The sequence below is a fragment of the Morone saxatilis genome, unplaced genomic scaffold (genome assembly GCF_004916995.1).
Source record: "Morone saxatilis isolate NCDOM2014 unplaced genomic scaffold, NCSU_SB_2.0 Contig20, whole genome shotgun sequence".
NCBI classification, from domain to species: domain Eukaryota; kingdom Metazoa; phylum Chordata; class Actinopteri; family Moronidae; genus Morone; species Morone saxatilis.
The window spans coordinates 16115871-16135147 of NW_023339763.1; the positions used below are offsets into that span (position 1 = coordinate 16115871).

Genomic DNA, 19277 nt, shown 5'->3' on the forward strand with positions numbered 1-19277 from the left:
CTAAAAAATTACAGTGGACCTCAACCTGCGCAACTGCCTCTGTCTGCTCTGAGCAGCACAGCTGAGGTCATCCACTGACATACCTGTATACCTGCATTTACCTGCATTGACCTACATGGTGAACACATCCCATAAATTAGTTAAATTAAGGCGGGCCTACCTTATCTTCAACAGATCATAATGCTTGTCAATAATGTATGATTCACTTCCAAAGCTCAAGACAACAATCTGGTATGTCATTAAAAACAATAAACTGACGCTATTATTATGCAGTAATGTGGGGGTTACATTGGTGTTTTATTGAACATTGCAAAATTCACATAGAAAATTAATTTTATTTAATATGTGTTAAATTGTGCCCATTTCCTGTTTAACATGTCAGTCTCTATTGTACTAAGAGTACTAAGAAAACAAGCCATTTGATCTAAGCATATACAGACAGCAAAGGATATTAACCTCACCACCAATATCGCCAATGTCGCTAGGTGATAACAGTAGCTTTTGGTTGTGTCTGGCATAAATAATAGAAAATAGATAATAATAGATATGCCAACATATCCTTATTTTCTTATTTAGATATTACATTATCTTTGTATATGTTTATAAATGTACCTACATTTATTAAAAGTACACAATTGACTATATTCAAATATAAAAACAGTACATGGGAAGTTTTTGATTTGAATAACAATTTTTAAATCAAAGTAAAATAGATACTCAGAAACTCTATAAAAAAAACAAGAAAAGTAACATGCCTTACAGTTGTTCATAACTGTACTGAAGCAATTAAGTAAGAATATTTACTATCTCTACCCCTGAGTGTTAGTAACCTATACATCGGCAACTTTAAGGTAATGACCTAGATCTCAAGATTACACATCTGCCTGTTTGGGATAACAGGCAGTTAAAAATACAAGTTTATATTTGTATTATATACAAAAAAATGTATTGGTAATGCCGGCTATTAGCCCAATAAAAACATAATTCATGATAGAAACAGTATAAGGTCACTTCTCAGCACATCAGACATTTCTGTGTAATTTTCAAACAAAGAATATCACTCAAGGCAGACATTTTGTGCAGTATAAGAATAGATAGAAAATACCCAGCTTCTAGCGTGCAGGGGCTCATAGTGGCTTTAATATCTCCTAAAGAAAAAGTGTGAATAGTTATGACGACGGCAGTGCACCAACACAGATGGTTTTACCAGGTCCTCCGTACAAGGTGCCTCACGCAGAGCAAGGCCGCGTTCACGTGGGACTCTTGTCATCTGTCACATTCACAGACAAGTCTGCACTGAAACCACTTCAGTAGTGTTGTTGACTTGTGGGCATGTCTGGAAAAGCTCAAGAAACAAGTCTGTACAAATTCACTGGCTCTGTCACAGGTACATCAAGGTTTAACTTTTGGGAATTATGAACTGGATTATGGTAATGTCATGTACAATGCATCACTCAAAGTCATCTGTTGACATAGATGCATCACTGGGAGGCCAAGAAAGGCTATTCACAAGCTCCATATGCTGCCTATTGTCTACTGGTTGTTCTCTAAAACTCTAAAAACTGTGATATGATGCTTTACAGAGGCACTGGTAAAACTTGGCAAGACTGTGTGCCACACAAGATTGTGTGATTAGAAACCCTCAAACACATACAAATCTGTTCAATCTCAGATTACAGAACTTCCTTATATTCAAACACCAAACCCCACTGCATAAAAATAACAACATACTTAGTCCTGTTTTTCTACATGAAGATCGCAGCATCTACAGTGTGATCTGTTGAATTATTACATATTTTCCCAATCAGTAGTTGCCTGTCTACATTCACCACTGATGCTACGTATCTGTCCAATGCCAGACTTGTCCAGATTGCTCTATAGTACTCACACAATTCCTCATGGCTCAGTAAAGGGAGTTAGCAGTTAGTTAGGAGTTAGCTTAAGATTAGAAATATGACTTGATAATGCTCCAGCAGCATGAATGGAAGCCACATTATGTCACTTACAGTTACAGTGTTATGGCTAAATGTAATGAATTAATATTGGGTAGATAGGCAAGACATTTTATGGCACCAGGACACAGAACTGTGAAACCAATATGGAAATACCTAAAAAATGAAATGCAATGGTCAAACTATCCGTGTCTCTGCTTTCTCAAAGCCAAGCGGATAGTGGAATGTTCTGTTCTCGACTGCTGACAACATGGTTAAAAAATAATTCACTTGATTGTCATGGTAACTATAAAAAAAAGCAACAATTAACGGTAAATCAACACCCTTTAATTATCTTGTCCTCCTTCCCCTCCCACAGTTTTCCCACCTGATCATTTATCCAAAAACTATTAAAATGACTTTGCTTCCGTCAGACCTCGCTCAACATGTTAGCTTCTATTTTCCGATATGCCATCCTGATTTAGTAAGTTATCCCTCTTATCAGTACTGTCCCTTTTCTGCTCTATCCAGTCTTTATTTCAGCTACAATCCAGTCATCTCTTTATATCCGTCACCATAACAACCACAAATGTTCTGACAGATTTGCTGGCACTGCAGTGAGAGGTGAAGCCTCAGAGGGAGAGAGGGAGAGTGAGGCGTGAGAGAGAAAGAGAGAGAGCCACCCACCCACCCAAAAACCTTGCACCAATAACTGTACACTATGTTCCCAGATCATGTGAGATGCTTGATTTCCAATACAACCTTGCAATCCTCTCGTAACTCGTACATTCATTTATGTGTTCTGCAGACACTGTCATCATGAACAACCTGGCCGGTAGATTTCAGTGGTTATGTCCACACGAGCCCATCATCATTCAAAAATACGATACAATAAAAAAACATCAATGATGAACAAGTAAATTGTGCTAAAGTAATGTTTTCTCCTCACCATGGAAGTGCCAGTGCTGTAACTACTTTAGTGTACTGTTCTGAACATTAGCTGGAACTACAAGGAGGAGGAGAATGTGGCGCAGCAGTCGTTGTTGCCGTTATGTAGTGGTCTGATCTGGGCTGAGCTGTGGTTATGTCCACAGCCCTATAGGAGCCATGCCTTCCTTAGTGCCCAGTGGGGGCAGCAGGTTTTCCTCACACAGGAACTTCAGGGGGTAGTGGACCAGCAGCCCTCGGACAGCTTTCAGCTCCTCTCTGGCCTGCTCAGGGTCTGTGTCGCAGAGGCGTTCCTCGCTGGAGTAGTCCTTCAGCTCTCGCATGTTGTGGACAGTGTTGTAGGGCAGACATTTAAAGACCTGTATCACAGCAGGGCCATAGCACAGACAAAGCCCACAACAACAAAGGAGAGATAAGAAAACTGCACGTTGGAGTAAAAAGGTCTTAAATGTCCTGATTTAGGATAGGATCGTCTTATTACCTTATCATAAATGATAGAATTCTGTTCAGCAGCAGCATTCCAGGCCAAGAAGAAGAAATGATCACTGATTGGATCATCAATATTGATACTGGGGTCCGAAGAAGCTCCAACAAGAACACTGGAAGCAAAAATAAATAACAAGCGCATTCAAACAACACAAAGGTTTCTCACTTGTTGCCAGTTAGGATTTAGTAGCTGACACTTCCCATTACATAGAAAACCATCTGTAGTAACCAATCATGGTCATACATTAAGAGAACGTCATTTCAGGAGTTGCATATTTTGTCCTGACCTGAAACACTCTTTGCGCAGAGCGAGTGTGAGGGGTCCTGCCTGGTACTCCTCCCCTCCCATGACGGATGGGACCCGCTCTTCATCTTCCACAAACACTGCCAGCTCGCTGTCTCTACAGCCCAGCATGCTGCGGTCATTGATGTTGGCTGATCCTGGAACACATGTGGAAAGTACAAGTGTTCACAATCTGTCTTTTCAAAGTCATCATTCTTGTCAAAACAGTTTTTAATAAATAAAGCAACTATCAGAATGAAATAACCAGTGATATCAGATGTATTTTTCAGAATGAATGCTGCTTTGCTTTTCAGTACATTCAGTACTGAGCTAGGATTAAGGATTTAAAATGAGAGGTTACGTTTACTCTATGTGACGAAATATGCCCATGGCCAGTTGTGAAGTAAGTGCACAACAGTGTAGAACTGCTGAAGAATGGGCCTGTATCACAACCATAATAAGTATCAAAGATGGGGTTTGCTTTTATGAAATAGCTATTTATTCTTAATACTTACTTAATTCTCCACACTCCACCATAAAATGTTTATTTTTATTATATATCTATTCATCCATATATATCATCTTTGTTTTGTGTGTATCAGCTTGCATGTTGTTATAAAACCCTGTGTTGGAGGATGATAAATAATTTAATCTTGAACCTTGAAATTAATGACAGAATCTCAAAATAAGATTCTTATTATTTGTGCAGCTTTTCAATATTCATGCTGTACACTGTCCTTCATTACTCAGTCTTGCTAAACCCAAGCCCCTGTGCTGTGGTACACCCTACTTAAGGAGATTACACTTTCAAATGTCATCCTCTTGATTATTCATTATTATTGCAGATAAATGTCTATATATTTGTTCACTTGCATTTGACCGTGGTTATATTTGTTTTGAATGGTGCTATGAAATTACAGCTAAAATGTACTGATTAGAATACACTGTAATTTCATAGCATCATTAAAAGCCTAGAATACATTAAAATACGCTACTTGTGGAAGGAGATTCGCTATTTTGTCATAGAGCTCTATGATGACTCAAGGTGACTCACCAATGATATAGCAGCGGTCATCAGCAATGAGGGTCTTGCTGTGAACATAGATGAGCTCTGTGACAAACGACTGGGAGAGCTGGGAATGCGTTCTCAGGCCACAGAGTGTGATGTACTCAGTCCACTGGTCCTGAACTGGGGGGGGGGGGGGGGGACCAGAATCACATTATTACAGATTTATTAAGAATCTCAGATAAACATTGACTAAAATGGATGTGAAAAGAAGATTAAGAAGTCAAGGATGAAAATAGAGACTTGTGGGCAGATACCTAGAACCAGTAGCTTCAGATTAAAGGAGCCACAAGAGGAGAAAGAAAGAGAGATGTTAGAGAGGAAACAAGAGGTGTTTTGGGATGTCAGGTGGATTTTGTGGTTGAAATAAAAGCAGATGCTGAAAACTCACTTTCACTAAGTCTTGACAAGATGGAGTGCTCCCCTCGGCACATGGTCCTAGGATATTAAACATTCATTAAAATTAAGCAATTAATGAAAAAATAAAATTGGTAAACAGAATGTACTAAGTGACATTACACAAAAGACTTGGAGATTTGATGGATGAATGCAAAGACCTTTCTAATACTTTCACAGTAACAACAAGCTTACTACGCTTGTGATGCATTATCACTTAATACAGCTTTAATTTGATAAGTCACTCAGTTATGACGATACTTTCCAGTTATGCTTTTGGTTGATAGAAACCCCTGCCTTGTGCTATTAAAACAAATTAAATTACACAATAGTTTAATGATCTTATCCACTTTTATAAAAAAAATCTTTAAGTGGAGAAATAATTACTTCTGTAATGCACAACAGTCAACAACTGTCTCCATTCAATTTGAGCAAAACACCCAATTTAGTACATAAATATTTAAGTATATTACACCAATTAGAACAAACGGATAAACGGTCTATGAAAGGTTCTCAAGGACACAAAACCTGTGATGCAAATAATTTTAGCACAAACAATCAGTGACAGAGCTGAAGTAAATCTATCTTAGCTACAACTCTAGAAGATTGGAAACATGTCTTTGAGCCAGATGAAGGTTCAGAGGTCAGGTTTTCCTGTGGTTGTTGTAGGTTGTAGTGCTTGTTATGGTCTGTGGGCTGTCGACAGAATGGTAATGGGAGGGAAAGGCTCTCACCTGTAAGTGAAGTGCAGAATAGCTTGGATGGCATTGCCACCTCCTGCACTGATGTCTCCCTCAAATCCAGGAAGCAGAGGAACCACCACAAACACCCTGTACTTCTTCTGCTCTCTGCAATAAGACATAATATCATAATCTCACTCGTCTATTCTGTTTTATGATTTATTGTGTAACACAGGTAACCTCTCAAGTAATTCACTGATATTTTCTGCTTAAAGATAATAAGATACAATTATGTTTGTTCTTTGTTTAGCATGTTTGAATCCACTTTGAGCACAGACTTCATGAAATGCTTCATGACTTCAAGCTTCAAGAATGTATGTGCACAAAATGAATAAAGCGTCACATAAATCTGAAAAAACTAGTACACTCAAACGAGACCTGTGTGCACGCAAGATCCGATCCACAATGGCATCGCCGATCCTATTATGGACAGTCTCATCGGCACAGCTGATGAAGAACTGGTTCTGAGGGCAGAGAGAAGGCAGATGGTGGCTCGGTGTGAGGTAAGGGCTAAAACAGACAGGTAGCTGGCAAGGATGCGGCCGAGCTGTGATTGCATTCAGACTCATGAAACCTCGTGATTAGGCACACGTTGGCTGCACAATCTCTCAGTGAAATGTGAAATTAATATGTCAAATGGTGTGTAAGTGAAATTTAAATTAAACAAAATAGAACTCTTTCTTAGGTGTTGCTACTTAAACAATTTGAGGTTACACATTTTTTGCCATGTCTGCCTTTCATTGTCTTACTGCCATTACAAGGAAGACTTTGGGAGCCTAACACACAGCAAGTTTAAACGATTTCAGCAGGATTTGTCTGTTTGAATGTAGAGATGTCAAATAAATTATTAAAAAGCACAGATAGACATTCTAACTATGTTCAGCCTACGCTACGAAGTACATGTTTGTCTGGAGGTACACGGGGGGTTGCGACATTACCTCGATGTAGATGTAGTGCTCGCTGTTGTTGATGGTCTGGATGTAGGCGTTGAGGATTGAGTTCTCACAGGTTCCAGTAGACCAACGATCAGCAGAGCGCAACACCTGAAAAAGAAAAGCATGTTTATGCTGCATCATGTCACCAGATTATGAAGGAAATATCTTAAGATTTTCCTTTACTACACTGATTTCTGCCACAATTACAGTTTTGTCCTTCAAGTGTTTCTTAACGTAAATCATGGCTAAATAAGCGAAACTCATTGAATTAATGTATGTTTTATTTGCCTTACACACTATATGAACTTGCTGTCACCAAATAAACTTATATACATGCAGCACAGAAGAACACAAGTATTACCACTTCATATAAATACCGTATTTTTAAAGTACTTTTTAAAACTTCAGCTTTAGAAATCTGAAACTGCTGCCATCATTTTTTTTTTTTGCCATCAGTAATTTAAGTTGGTGTACTCGGTTCCTTGCATGGACTTCTACTTCACTTACAGGACAGCTCTAACACAGAATGTGGTGACTGAGGCACTGTCCCTGAAACCTGAATAAAGGATCAACAAAACCTGATAGGAAAGCTATGGCATAATAGGGAGCAGGGGTTAGGGTTACAGGCCACAACCCACAATAGTATAATACTACTATAATACGCACAGCAAAAGCTATTGTTGCCCAACCCCTACTGTCTGAACACTTCAAAACCATAGCAGATGATGTTGAATGAGAGTGGACCACATTTCCCATGAAGCCTGTTGTAAATAAGATGCTTCCACTTGTCCTCCCTCCCCATCTTTGGCAGTGCATTTGTTTTCTCTGGCTTTACTAAACAGGATAAACATGTTGGAAGTGAGTTTTTCTCTACAGGCTTTACTCGTTCCACCATCTGCCATTGCAAAAAGCTCTGAATGCTTTAGCTGCACTTCTAAAGCCAGAACAGTGTCTCTTTGTTGTACTGCAAAGAAATCCACCTGATTTGCAGTGAGTTGCAGTCACACAATGAAATGCCAAATAGAAGCCAGTATGGGCCTTAACTCTTCTTGGCAATGGTCTTTTTTGTTTACAATTACATTTCTCTAAATTCTTTAAATTAATATGAAGATGGCCAGCAGCATGGTTTCCTTTAATAAACTAAAAATGTGTGAATTTACTGTGTTTTTAACTTGTGTTCCTGTCTTCAAATGAGAAATCCAACCCAGATCTTGTCCTGATGAAGGGCATCTTTAAAGCTACATAAATACTGTGGTAGTGTTGTCATCGTGTGTGTTTTTCTGTGCAGGACACTCTGGATTCTGGCTGGCTCTAGTGTGAAACCTGTCTCTGGTGTTCTTTTCGGTGTTTGGTAAGCTTGTTTCACAACTGGTCACTGTTCTTCGGCAGAGCTGCCACCCACGGTGAATAGAAAGAAAGTCTGATTTATCTGGAACACTAACATCATGTGGGAACAGTTTTTTTAAGAAACTGTACGTATGTGTGAAGTCTAAAAAGCACTACATTAGCCAAATAAATGCACCTGGCAGTGTTGTGAGTTCCATGTACGAGGGGGGAATAAAAATGCACCGTGAAAAAAAAAAGAAAAGTACTGTAAATTACAACAACCACAACCAGTTAATATATATATATATATGTTCCACAGGTCACTGACTTTCAATTGTGCTAAAATGATGTGGATCACAAAGATTGCATGTCCTCAAATCTTCATAAACTGTAAATTTTTATCTTGTAGTTCAACACTTGTAGCCAATGTAAGAGTCCTAATAGACCTATATATGAATTTATTTATTTAAGATCTTAAAAATTAGAAACGGAAACTTGACAAAATAATAATACTCTATCTTGTTCCAGGGGAAATGTTACATAGCATAAATGATTGTCCATTACATACCCATTTTTTCTGTTTACCTAATGACATCAAAAACAACTTTTGCACAGCTGTTGGACACATAGTGACTTGGTCTTTGGTGAACATGTGTGCTTAAATACCTGCACTTTGGCTTTTGTGGACCCAGGCACAGTGAATGAGAGTGAGTCAGCAGTACAGTGAGACTTGGGGAGAAGGTAAGGGTAGAACTCGTCCTTGTACTTGTTTTTGAAGATCTGGAAAAGACAAAACAAATACATGAACGCCTGATTCCTGACCTTCCTTTAGTCGTGTTTCTTATAGAAGTCTTATATAAATATTATATATTTAGCTCTATGTGATTACTTTAAATAAATATGAACTTTTTTTACTTTCTTTACACCTCCAAATAACTGCTTTGGATAGTTACAGTATAACATGTGTTAAAGCCATCTGAAGCTTGTTTATCCGTAGACTGATACCAGCAGAGCACTCTCTCTAAAATGATGAAGATGTTTTCAAAACTATGACAGTAAAAGCCAAGTGGCTTTAGAAAGACAGAACTTTCCTTTGAGTCTGACCTTGGTGAAGTTCCAGCGCTGGATGAAGTGGCGGGCTACATCCCTGGCAGCCTTGCCATGAATAGCTGCAGACAGATCACGCCACGGCATGCGAGGAACTTGAGTACGGTCAATGTTATCTGGAAAAATATAAAAAGCAATTCAGCTCCCTGTACAGAGCCTCTCACTGAATTTGCATGTGTGTGACTAAAGGAGATATTGATAACAAACCTTCAAACGGTTTGTCTAGTTGGACCCAGTCTTTTCTGATAAAGTTGCTATAGTCTTTGCCAAGCCACAGTTTGGTGTTGCCAGTCAGATCACCGGGGTCTTGCTCTGCTTGCTTATCTGGTTCAGATGATTGTAGACCATCAGCTACACCATTATCCTGGTAAACAAAGACATCCGTTAGTGTCTGCATGGAGTGTGATATACGGAACGCTCACTTGTTCATGAACTACTGTAAACATATCCATGCTTCATCAGTGGCAAGATAAAAAAAAAGACAGTTTCAACACGTTCTTACTCCAGTATCTCCTTTGGGCTCCTCTTCGGTCACACTGTTGGCTCTCTCTGTCATACCCAGGTCAGTTAGCCGGTACTGGCTGTCATCCCACCTCCCAAATGCCAGGTCAAGCCCCCCCACAAAGGCTACTGTTTGGTCAATGGCCACCATCTTTTCATGGTGAGCCCACAGGAACACCACAGATGACACATGGTCAGGGTGTCGCATTACCTGAGGGGGGTTAAAATTGACATTAAAATGGAGATGAGGCCTCTGTTCATTGTGTAGCCATTTCTTGTACACCATATTATGTGGAGATGTGACTGACCTTGATGTTTGGGTGCATATTCATAAGAGTCCTCTTGCTGTGCTCACTATTGATGCCGAGTGCCATCTCCACCTCTTTGTAGAGAAGAACGCACACTTTGACTCCTTGTTCCTGCAAAAAAAGAGAGAGAGGTTCAAAGAGAGGTGATGCCAATTTAAAAAATTATCAGCAAGGGTAATGTGAAATTAGAAAATCATTCAAATTGTAAGTGATTTAAAAGTGAAGAACAAGACAAAGAGAATCCCTACTGCTTTGCGTTTGAGTATCTCATCCAGGCGCCAGTAGTTATCAGTTGCTGGTCTCTTTAGGAACACTTCAGGGCTGAGCCTAAGAAAAAAGACACATATTTTACTATTTTCACAGTATTCAAATTTGAAATGCACTTACGTAGCTGAACTATTTCAACGGTGCACCTCATTATTTGGTAAAACAAAGCCTCTTCGATACTTACCACCAATCTGTGATGTAGATTTCCTCCTTGGCTTGCTCGAGAGCATCAGCCAGGTCTGCAAAGTACCCACTTCCATTCACATACCTTCAAACGACAAGCATGAACCATAAAAAAAATTAGCAAATGAGGATGAAATCTGAAGACAGAAAGCTGTAAATCTCTGTGTATCTAACCATTTAGTGAGTGTGTTCTCCCGTGGCGGAGCGAATCCGTCAAAGCGTTGCACTTTGAGAAAGTCAGAGCTTTCTGCCAGCCCGTTGATTTCATGACTCCACCAATGAGCCTCTCTGTAGCTGCTGCATTTGATGATCAGACTCCTGAACAAGAACAAACAAGCCATGCATGTATCATAAACACAATATAACCCTAGATATAAATACATGCAATACATCGGAGCTATCAATGCGTAGGCAAACACACAGCTGACTTACCGAGTGAAGTTCTCAAAGCAGACTCCATATTTGGTGTCTGTGTAAGCACGGCCCACTTTCACTTTGAACTCTGGGTCAAACAGCAGCACAAAGTTGATGCTGCCGTTTTCTCTGTCCATATACATCAGGAAGGAATCTTTAACCACCAGCCAGCGCCGTGACCAGCGGAAACAGAACTGATGATGGCCAATGCAGTTCAGCCCTTGGATCCGGTGGCCCCCGGACCTCTTGGAGATGGGTCCCTCCCTGAGAGAAGATTACACATGTTGCACAATAAATCTCTATCAAGTCATTTACGCCACTTTTCCTTTTGTCACTAACTCAAGAAGTTTGCTTACAAGCCTTTGGGTCCCAGATCAGTGACGAAGGAGAGAGCACCGACAGAGAGGAATTCCAGCTGAAAGAAAAGTAGATGAGAAAATGACAACATAACAACCACTTTGTACTGTATGTGTGTGCTGTATGTGTATATTTGTTTTAAAGCTACTACCATGCTGTGATCATGTCTACAAAATTCGTTCTCCAGCAGGCCATTCAGGTACTCCTCAAGGTATTTCTGCCACAGAAAAGCAGAAGTTATATATAACGTACATAAAATGTATACAATTTTGAAATGCAACTCGACACACAGCAGCCAGAGAGTGACAAAGTCGTGTGCAAGTGAGACAATAGATGGATTTTATTAAATTGTAATTGTTGGTCATGTACTATATGAATGTATCTGCTTGATTTGTTTGATACCATCTTGCTGGAAGTCCTTCTGGTCCGTTCAGTCCCGTGTAGGCTGGGCATTTCCTCTGACATAGCTCTCATCTGCTGCCTGTCCTTTGCAAACCTTTGAGAGAAATTTGAATATTCAAAATATTGAATTCTGATTATAAAAACTCTAAGCAGCCCATCACTTGAAGAAGTGAGAGGAGTTTATTTGCATGATTAAGACAAACAGATTGGTGCACAGACTTTCCCAGAGGCAGCAAATGAAGCATCATCCTGTGCTTGTAAAGGTCCCGATGTAGCTCCTGGAAGTGCTTGTACTTTCTCTTCACTGTCCAGTGGAAGTGACCATGAGTCAACCGCACTGTGTACAGTGTGCCTACATGGACCTGGAGGGACATCATAGAAATGATGGACATAAGATGATGTTAAAAATGTCTACAAATCTAATATACTTGGGTTTGGATTAGGAGTTCTGACCTGGGTCTTATTTTCATAACTCTTTACTTTCCTTCTTATCAGTTGTGGTCACATTTCCCTCACAGATTTTGTTGCTGAGCACTGGGCGACACCAGAGGCCACAGCTTTACCTCAATAACCAATCAGGCAAGAGATTAGAAAGCCACTTATTTGAGAGTTAAAAATCAAAGTTAACACACGTGTCAATTCTAGTTATCCATTGCCCTGTAGAACTGCATAAGGTAAGTGCAGCAGATCAGGGCTGAACCAGGAGGTAGTTCTTCCTGATCTAATGGACACTGAACATAATCTTAACTAGGGACTGTTTTGAGTTTCCCATGTTTTTGACATGCATGTCTTTGGACCAGACTTGGTAGTAGGAAATATCTGAGCATATGGATAAAAAGACAGAGGGAGAACAGGCAAACTAACAATTATCTCAGCTGTTATTAATGACTGTTCATTCTTTAGGGAGTTACTTTGTACAAAAAAAATGCAACATGAGGCGGTTCTTTGGTTCCACACTGGGTAATATGCCATTACATATAATGTACTTTTTAATGTAAATAAATACCCATGTGGCACTGTAGCATGAACGTTCAAGAACAAAAGATGTGAATGTGTCATTGCAGTAAAGCCAGTCATCTCTGAAACGTTCACTCCCTCTCAACACTTTCTCCTGTTCTACCTTAACATTGCACACCACATCATGTCATTGTTAGCTTGCCTCTCTATCTAAACAACAGTAGCCTGCAGGCTCAAAACAAATTTAAGCTCAAACACCCAGACAATATCCTCACACAGGGACAGCTGACTGTTCAAATTTTAAACAACCTGCCTCTTAGTTTGACATAATGACATTATGGTAAAGTACAGTCAAGTTCAGGGTCTGAAAGTAACACTGAAATCAAACATTAAATAGTGATCATAAGTTAGTCTATAAGATGTTGAACAGTAGAAACTGTTTTGGTATGGTTATAAAGAGTGATTTAAGTTAAATGTGTCATCTAGAGTTTTCTATAAACACTAGAATCCTTTTAATAACCACCAAAAGAGAACATGTAAATACATTTCCATATAAAATAAAAAAACAATTAACTGATGTACCTTTGAGCGAGTAGTGTATTTCTCAGTGTTGTCCACTCTGCATGTAATAGGGATACCAGGCATTAAGTAAGGTACACCCTCCTCTTTTACTTCATGAAGATGATGCACCACGAGGAATGGACGACCCTCTGTGATTTGAAAGATTAGCACATTTTAATGAAATTCTTCTGATACAGCCAATAGAGTTTCATCAGGCAGCTCATGCCTTAAATTTCTTGCATTTATAAAAGGGACTGTTTTATTTACCACTGCTTGACATGAGGCCATCTATCTCATCTGGACTCAGAATGTGCAGGTCGTTCAAAAAGCGTCTCCTGCCCAGGTTTTGGGCTGTTGAGCTTTGAGCCACTGGCTCAATCACATCCTCTGTACTGGCCATCGCACTGTTGTTGCAAGTGCCAGCTGCCCTGGTGAAAAGACAAAAGCATAGGAAGTTTTACAGAATGAGATTCTAAAGTCAAATTAAACAATAAAGTCATTCAGTGTTACAGTAAAGGCAAATGCAGTAGTGTGTGTCTGTCTATGCTGACAGTACTTTCATGTAGTGTAGTAGTTCAGTGGGCTGTTAACTATCAGTTTCACTTAGTTTATCTACATGTAAAAATGTAATGTCTGAAGTCAATACAAAGTGTAAGTCTCTCCTTTATTATCTGAAGCAATATATTTGTATACCATGTGCCCATAATAATCATTTGATTGAGAACAAGAAGTGGTGCTTTTGTTGGTATCACTATCACCGCAACAACTATTACTAATAGTAGCAGGGGTTTGCAGTGGTAGATTATGAACTTGAAAATAACACCAACAGATGAAGCAAAAAAAAGAGGCAAGACTATCTCTACAATCAGCAGCCACAGAAGTACTTGCATTAGCTGTGATGGTAATAGTAGCAGCTGAAGTATCAGTTGCATTAGCTGTACTGAGTAGTAGCAGTAACAACGACACTAGCTGAAGTAGTAGCAGTTGTTTAAGCAGCAGCAGTACTATGACTGAAGCAGTATGAGCAAGAATCAGCTGTAATAATACTACAGCAATAAATGGAGAGTGTCTGAGGAGGCTTAAGAGTTAGTGAAATAATCTGACAGTACAAGTAGGTTCTGGAAGTTAATCTAATCACTGAGGAGTGCGACATACCACGATCACACAATAGGAATTCAAGTACAACTCAGTATCACAGCAGTGAACAGCAGACTATGCAATGTTAGAAGTACCACGGTTAAAATGATAAAAACAAGAGAGCATTCATACACTGCGGGCACCTTGTAGTGTTTACCTGTTGATCAGATCATCGGTATTGCGACATATGAGAAGTCTGTGGTGACCAGTGAGAGAAAAGGGTGTGTGTGTGAACCCTTTTGTATAGTGTGTGGGTAGATATCTTTGAATGGCTGAATGTTTCCTGGGCAACGAAGCAAAGTGGAGGGAGAATGTGTGTGTGTGTGTGTGTGTGAAGGAAAGAGGGAGGAGGGGGGAGAGAGAGAGAACCAAATCGAAATCCTAAAAAAAGACACCTTAGTTTCTCCTACACACTTGGAAGACTGAGCTGTATTCAAAGGGTTGCAATCTGCAACTTCACCACTAGATGCCACTGAATCCTACATACTGGACCTTTAAGTGGCAGCAATAAAAACAAAGGTCAAGTGATATGACTGCAGTAATCAGTCATTCTGGGATCGTTCATCTTACTCAGATGTGTTTTTCTTTAAAGGTCCTCCTTATGATTCTGTTTTAGCACCCAATGGTGACCACAAACCTAAAAGTTTCCTCCGAGCTCTTTGCTGATGTACAGTAATTTAACATTATCCGCAGTTTGAAAACATCAGCTAAAAATGTACACAATCACAAAGAAGATGTAACAGACAGCAGAAGAGCATTTTTTAAAGATATTTTGGGGCTTTCTGTGCCTCTATTTGACAGGACAGGCGAGGACAGGCGAGGACACGCAGGAAGGGGGGGGAGGGGGGATGACACGCAGCAAAGGGGCCGCGGGCCGGAACTGAACTCGGTCCGCTGCGGCAAGGACTTAACGCTCCACCAGATGAGTCCCCACGCGCCCTAGGAAAAGAGCATTTAAGCTGAGATAATAGTCTCTGACTCAGTTACAGGAGGCTCTCTTCTACATTTTGTAAATTCAGATAAATAGAATGATTGATTAATACATACAATGCTCATATTGATTACATAGGTTGGTTACGGGTCACAAGTGGGGTTTATTTGCTGTTTCCACTTCCAATCCTAGATCATTTCAGCCATGTAAGTTGACATTAAACCCTGTCACTTAAATTCCCCTCTCACTGTTTGTTGACACAGATATGTTGGCAAAACAATGAGCTCTCTGGTCTGAAGATTTTCTCTGTTCAGTGTTTACTGATAGATGAACAGATAGCTCATACGTGCCACTAAGCACACATAATGTGCAGTATGGCATGCGGAAAACTAAATACTGATGGATAAAATGTATGAAACAGAGATCAATGTTTTCATACCACGGCAGATTGAGATTAGAGAGAGATATGTTGGATTGGCCTTTAAGGAAGAGATGTGTAGGGTTGACTTGACAAGATTTTTTTGTTTGCTGGAGTGAAAGTTTGCCTGCACTATTTGTTCAGGCTACCTGTGAAATACAACACTACACCCACCCAGAGTCCTCTACAACATGAGCCAAACTGGCCAGAGGGGAGTGCTATTACTGAAAAGCGAGCCACATCTTACACACCAAATAGACATATGAGAATAAATCTGGATCAGTTAACACTTCATGTTGCCAGCCGCAGAGACTAATAAGGCCATGAGAGATTTAAAGCCCCGATTTTTGGAGACTTTGGTGACTCTCGGTTGTTTTCATCAAAAAAGACACCTGGCTGACACAAGGGGAATGTAGATGGAGACATTTAGAAACACAGGGACAGGGAATAATCAAGCAACACACAGACACATTCATCTGCATTGGGATTGTCTATTTTATCTACAAACAAAAACTTACAGCATCAGAATAATTAAAAAGTTGCTATAATCAGATGAAAATACTACACACAATACACTCTGACATCACTGCTGGGTGACAGGGGAAACTGAGCACCTCTGACAACATGTGAAACTTTAACCAGAGGATGTCAGTGAAACAAGGCTATTCATCCTGGTAAAGTTACCCTGCAAAGAAAGTCTACATAAAGGATGTTTCTATGCGTCTAACCATCACAAAAGTGGCTGAAGTTTACAACTTATTTAGCAATTTTCTAAATTTACCACGATAAGATTAATAAGATAATAATAAGATAATAATAAGATAAGATGATTCATGCATTTTTCTAACTCAAGCACATTACCAGCACCTTCTTTACTACTGATTACAAATGTGTAAACTTAAATAAAATAGCCTCACCTACACAAATGTCTATGTCCTATAGGAGAGCTATGTTTTTGCATATGCTAATTTAGCCTATGTGATCTTGTACTGACAATACAAACATGGGCCCTTTAAAGAGCAAAACACGTGGCACCAGACTCTGAAACATGCAACCAAATGACAGGAATGTGTGTCATAAATTCCTACATGACTAAAACCACAGTGCTGAGTCAACTCCTGCTCAGTACAGGGGACCACCGGATTTCCCCAAAATCTGCACAGTTGTCGCCTAAAATACGGATTCTTCCCGACTGACTCAACAAGCTGTAACCCATTAACGCGAGAGTGAAAAGTGAACAGGTTTCATAAAAGGTGTTTTAAATTACAGTTTTGAAGAGAAACACGCACTTTCTATTGTGAGAGTTGATGGGAGTTTGGGTGAGGTCTGTTAGGGTGTGCTATTGCTTCACCGGAACACGTTTTTCTTCATCTAAATAATGTATGAGCCATTTTTGTTTTTTTTTTATGGACACCACCGTGGCAACAGTGTATCTTTAAAGTCGTCTTAACACTCCGGATGTCAAGGGCACTCTGGCTGTGGAGGCTTCAAATGCTGAAGGCGAAGTTTTGTCGTCTCCACCCATTCCCTGTTTCTTACAGCGGCGCATTACACACACACACACACACACAAAATACACCTCCATTTACAAAACCACGCCACGAACAGACACCTGGCCGAGGTGGCAACGCTATTGACACATTACACCGACTGTCTCTATGTATTCGTGCCTCGGTGGTGTTAAATCCGCAGCTGGACGATGTTCAATGCTGCGACAGCTCACACACACAGAGTCAGTGACATATGCGTCCGAGTTAGGCCTACAAAAAGATACTTACTCTGAGTTTCAACCCGGCTCAGCACACACTGCTATTCCACAGGCGGGGTAAAAAGATATCACACACACATTGAGGCTAAAAGTATTGTATCATCGTATTCCTGTATTTTCTCAGAGGAGAGTTCATTTGTGCTCCCCGTAGGTGATGCACACTTTAGTCCCTCCCATCGGGTGTCCAGTGGGACAGTATGGAGGAAAAAAAGGAAATAACTTGAAAATGAGGCGGCTATGTTTCACACTTTGTATTTTTTAAATCAGATTTGTTTGTGTTTTCTTTTATATTTACGCAGCTGTATAAAGCAGAGACACCGGCCGGGGACAGCTGAGTGTTCATGTTGTCTGCGCTGATATAAACATGTCCCGACCGGGCTCCATCAGGGTTCAGAGACACACGGAGACATTGACACCGATAGGGAGGAGAGAGTCTCACGTCGGTAAGGACTCAGCGTGAATCTCGGAACTTATCACGAGATTCCGGTCAGCGTTTTTCATAATTAAAAAACACTGTCAGCGGAGAAATGGCACGGAAAATGTCGTCCAAACACAAAGTTCACATCTTACATGTGGTTTTAGAAGCAGTTTTGTGTTTTGTATGAGGTTATTTTTATTAACTTTATCGAAATACGAGCTTTCTGGGGCTTTTAACGTTGTAGAAAAGAGGGCACACCGGAAGTGCACATCGCGCTGGCTTCAGGGAGGTTGAACTTTGGGGGTATTTTGGTCTTTTTTTTTTTTTTAGTGCAAGATAAATGTATATTTATACAAAAAATCTACCGATTAGATCAGTAACTTATTCATTTATTCACACTGTAATATTTTTACTCTCCATCACGTAGAGACGAGAGAGAAGCAGGCTGCTCAGTGATGTGATGACTCATGCAAACCTCTGCACAGTGATTTGACTGTCTAGCCCATCAGCCGGTTGCTTAAATTAACATTACTGCAAAAGATTTACGAACCTTTTTACAAAATGGGTGCAGTTTTTATGCCAGGCTGGCAAAATAAAGCTCCAGAAAACCAAACCTGTATCACTTAATTTCAGTTTATATGCAGTGGCTGCTTCACATGCTCCCAGAAAGTATAGAAATACTGTGACAGCTGTTTGTATCTTCTTATTTCAGCCTACTTATTTTATTGGACACTCGTTCTCTAAACATACTGACTCCAGTTTCTGTACTCTAATGTTACAACTTGCTGACAACTACATACTAATACATAGGCCTACATGCATACATCCACATCCAGAGGAAGGGGGTCTCCCATTATTTCGTTATTTGGTAACATTTGTTTTTGTGGTGTTTTTCCTCTTCCTCTTAATGAGCTTGTGGGCCTGTAAGAGACATTTAGCATCTACATGTAAAATAAACTGACTTTATTTTTCAGTCCAAAATTTTAGTAAAATAAAAATCATCACATAAAAGCAAATACTTACAAATATAAGTATACGCGGAACAACATGATTACAGTTTGAGACCCTCAGATCATTTACAATTAAACCAAATCAATGTACCAATGTGTGACGTACCAATGAATGTGTGTCTGCTTTGGTGTAGTGCATTTTCACACCAAATGGAGGTGTTCAGCCACCACAACACAACACCAAAAGTCTAACTAGGGATTTAAAAATAATTTATAGCAGTACTCATCACTGAGTTTATGAATAAATAAAGATTCTAAGTAACTTAAGATAATTAACCTTATGTTTTATTGCACTGAGAATGGAATACATTTATTAAGCATCTATTTGACACATACATTAAAAAAATACATAACTTTATTCAATGCCCGTATGCCTTTATTTTTCACCTGAACATACTTCATAGAGCACAAGGCCCACTGATGTACC

General features: G+C 39.7%; 1 protein-coding gene across 2 annotated transcripts; it reads right to left on the reverse strand.

Moving 5' to 3' along the window:
- Window positions 1-283: 283 nt before the first annotated feature.
- pld2 (phospholipase D2) lies at window positions 284-17843 on the reverse strand. 2 transcript variants are annotated; one of them, XM_035666841.1, is made up of 24 exons: window positions 17433-17636; window positions 13436-13596; window positions 13190-13317; window positions 11870-12012; window positions 11651-11744; window positions 11400-11465; window positions 11248-11306; window positions 10910-11155; window positions 10652-10795; window positions 10479-10562; window positions 10276-10354; window positions 10028-10138; window positions 9721-9930; window positions 9426-9582; window positions 9216-9334; window positions 8778-8891; window positions 6789-6893; window positions 6229-6314; window positions 5845-5958; window positions 5106-5152; window positions 4703-4837; window positions 3653-3806; window positions 3361-3478; window positions 284-3238 (listed from the first exon to the last, which is right to left on the reverse strand). In XM_035666841.1, exons 2-24 carry the CDS (start codon window positions 13566-13568, stop codon window positions 3014-3016), a joined length of 2871 nt encoding a protein of 956 aa, XP_035522734.1. In that variant the 5' UTR covers window positions 13569-13596; window positions 17433-17636; the 3' UTR covers window positions 284-3013. The 2 variants fall into 2 exon arrangements, with proteins under 2 accessions (XP_035522734.1, XP_035522735.1); XM_035666842.1 differs by having other exon boundaries at window positions 3014-3238; window positions 13436-13591; window positions 17433-17843.
- Between the last annotated feature and the right edge of the window lie 1434 nt (window positions 17844-19277).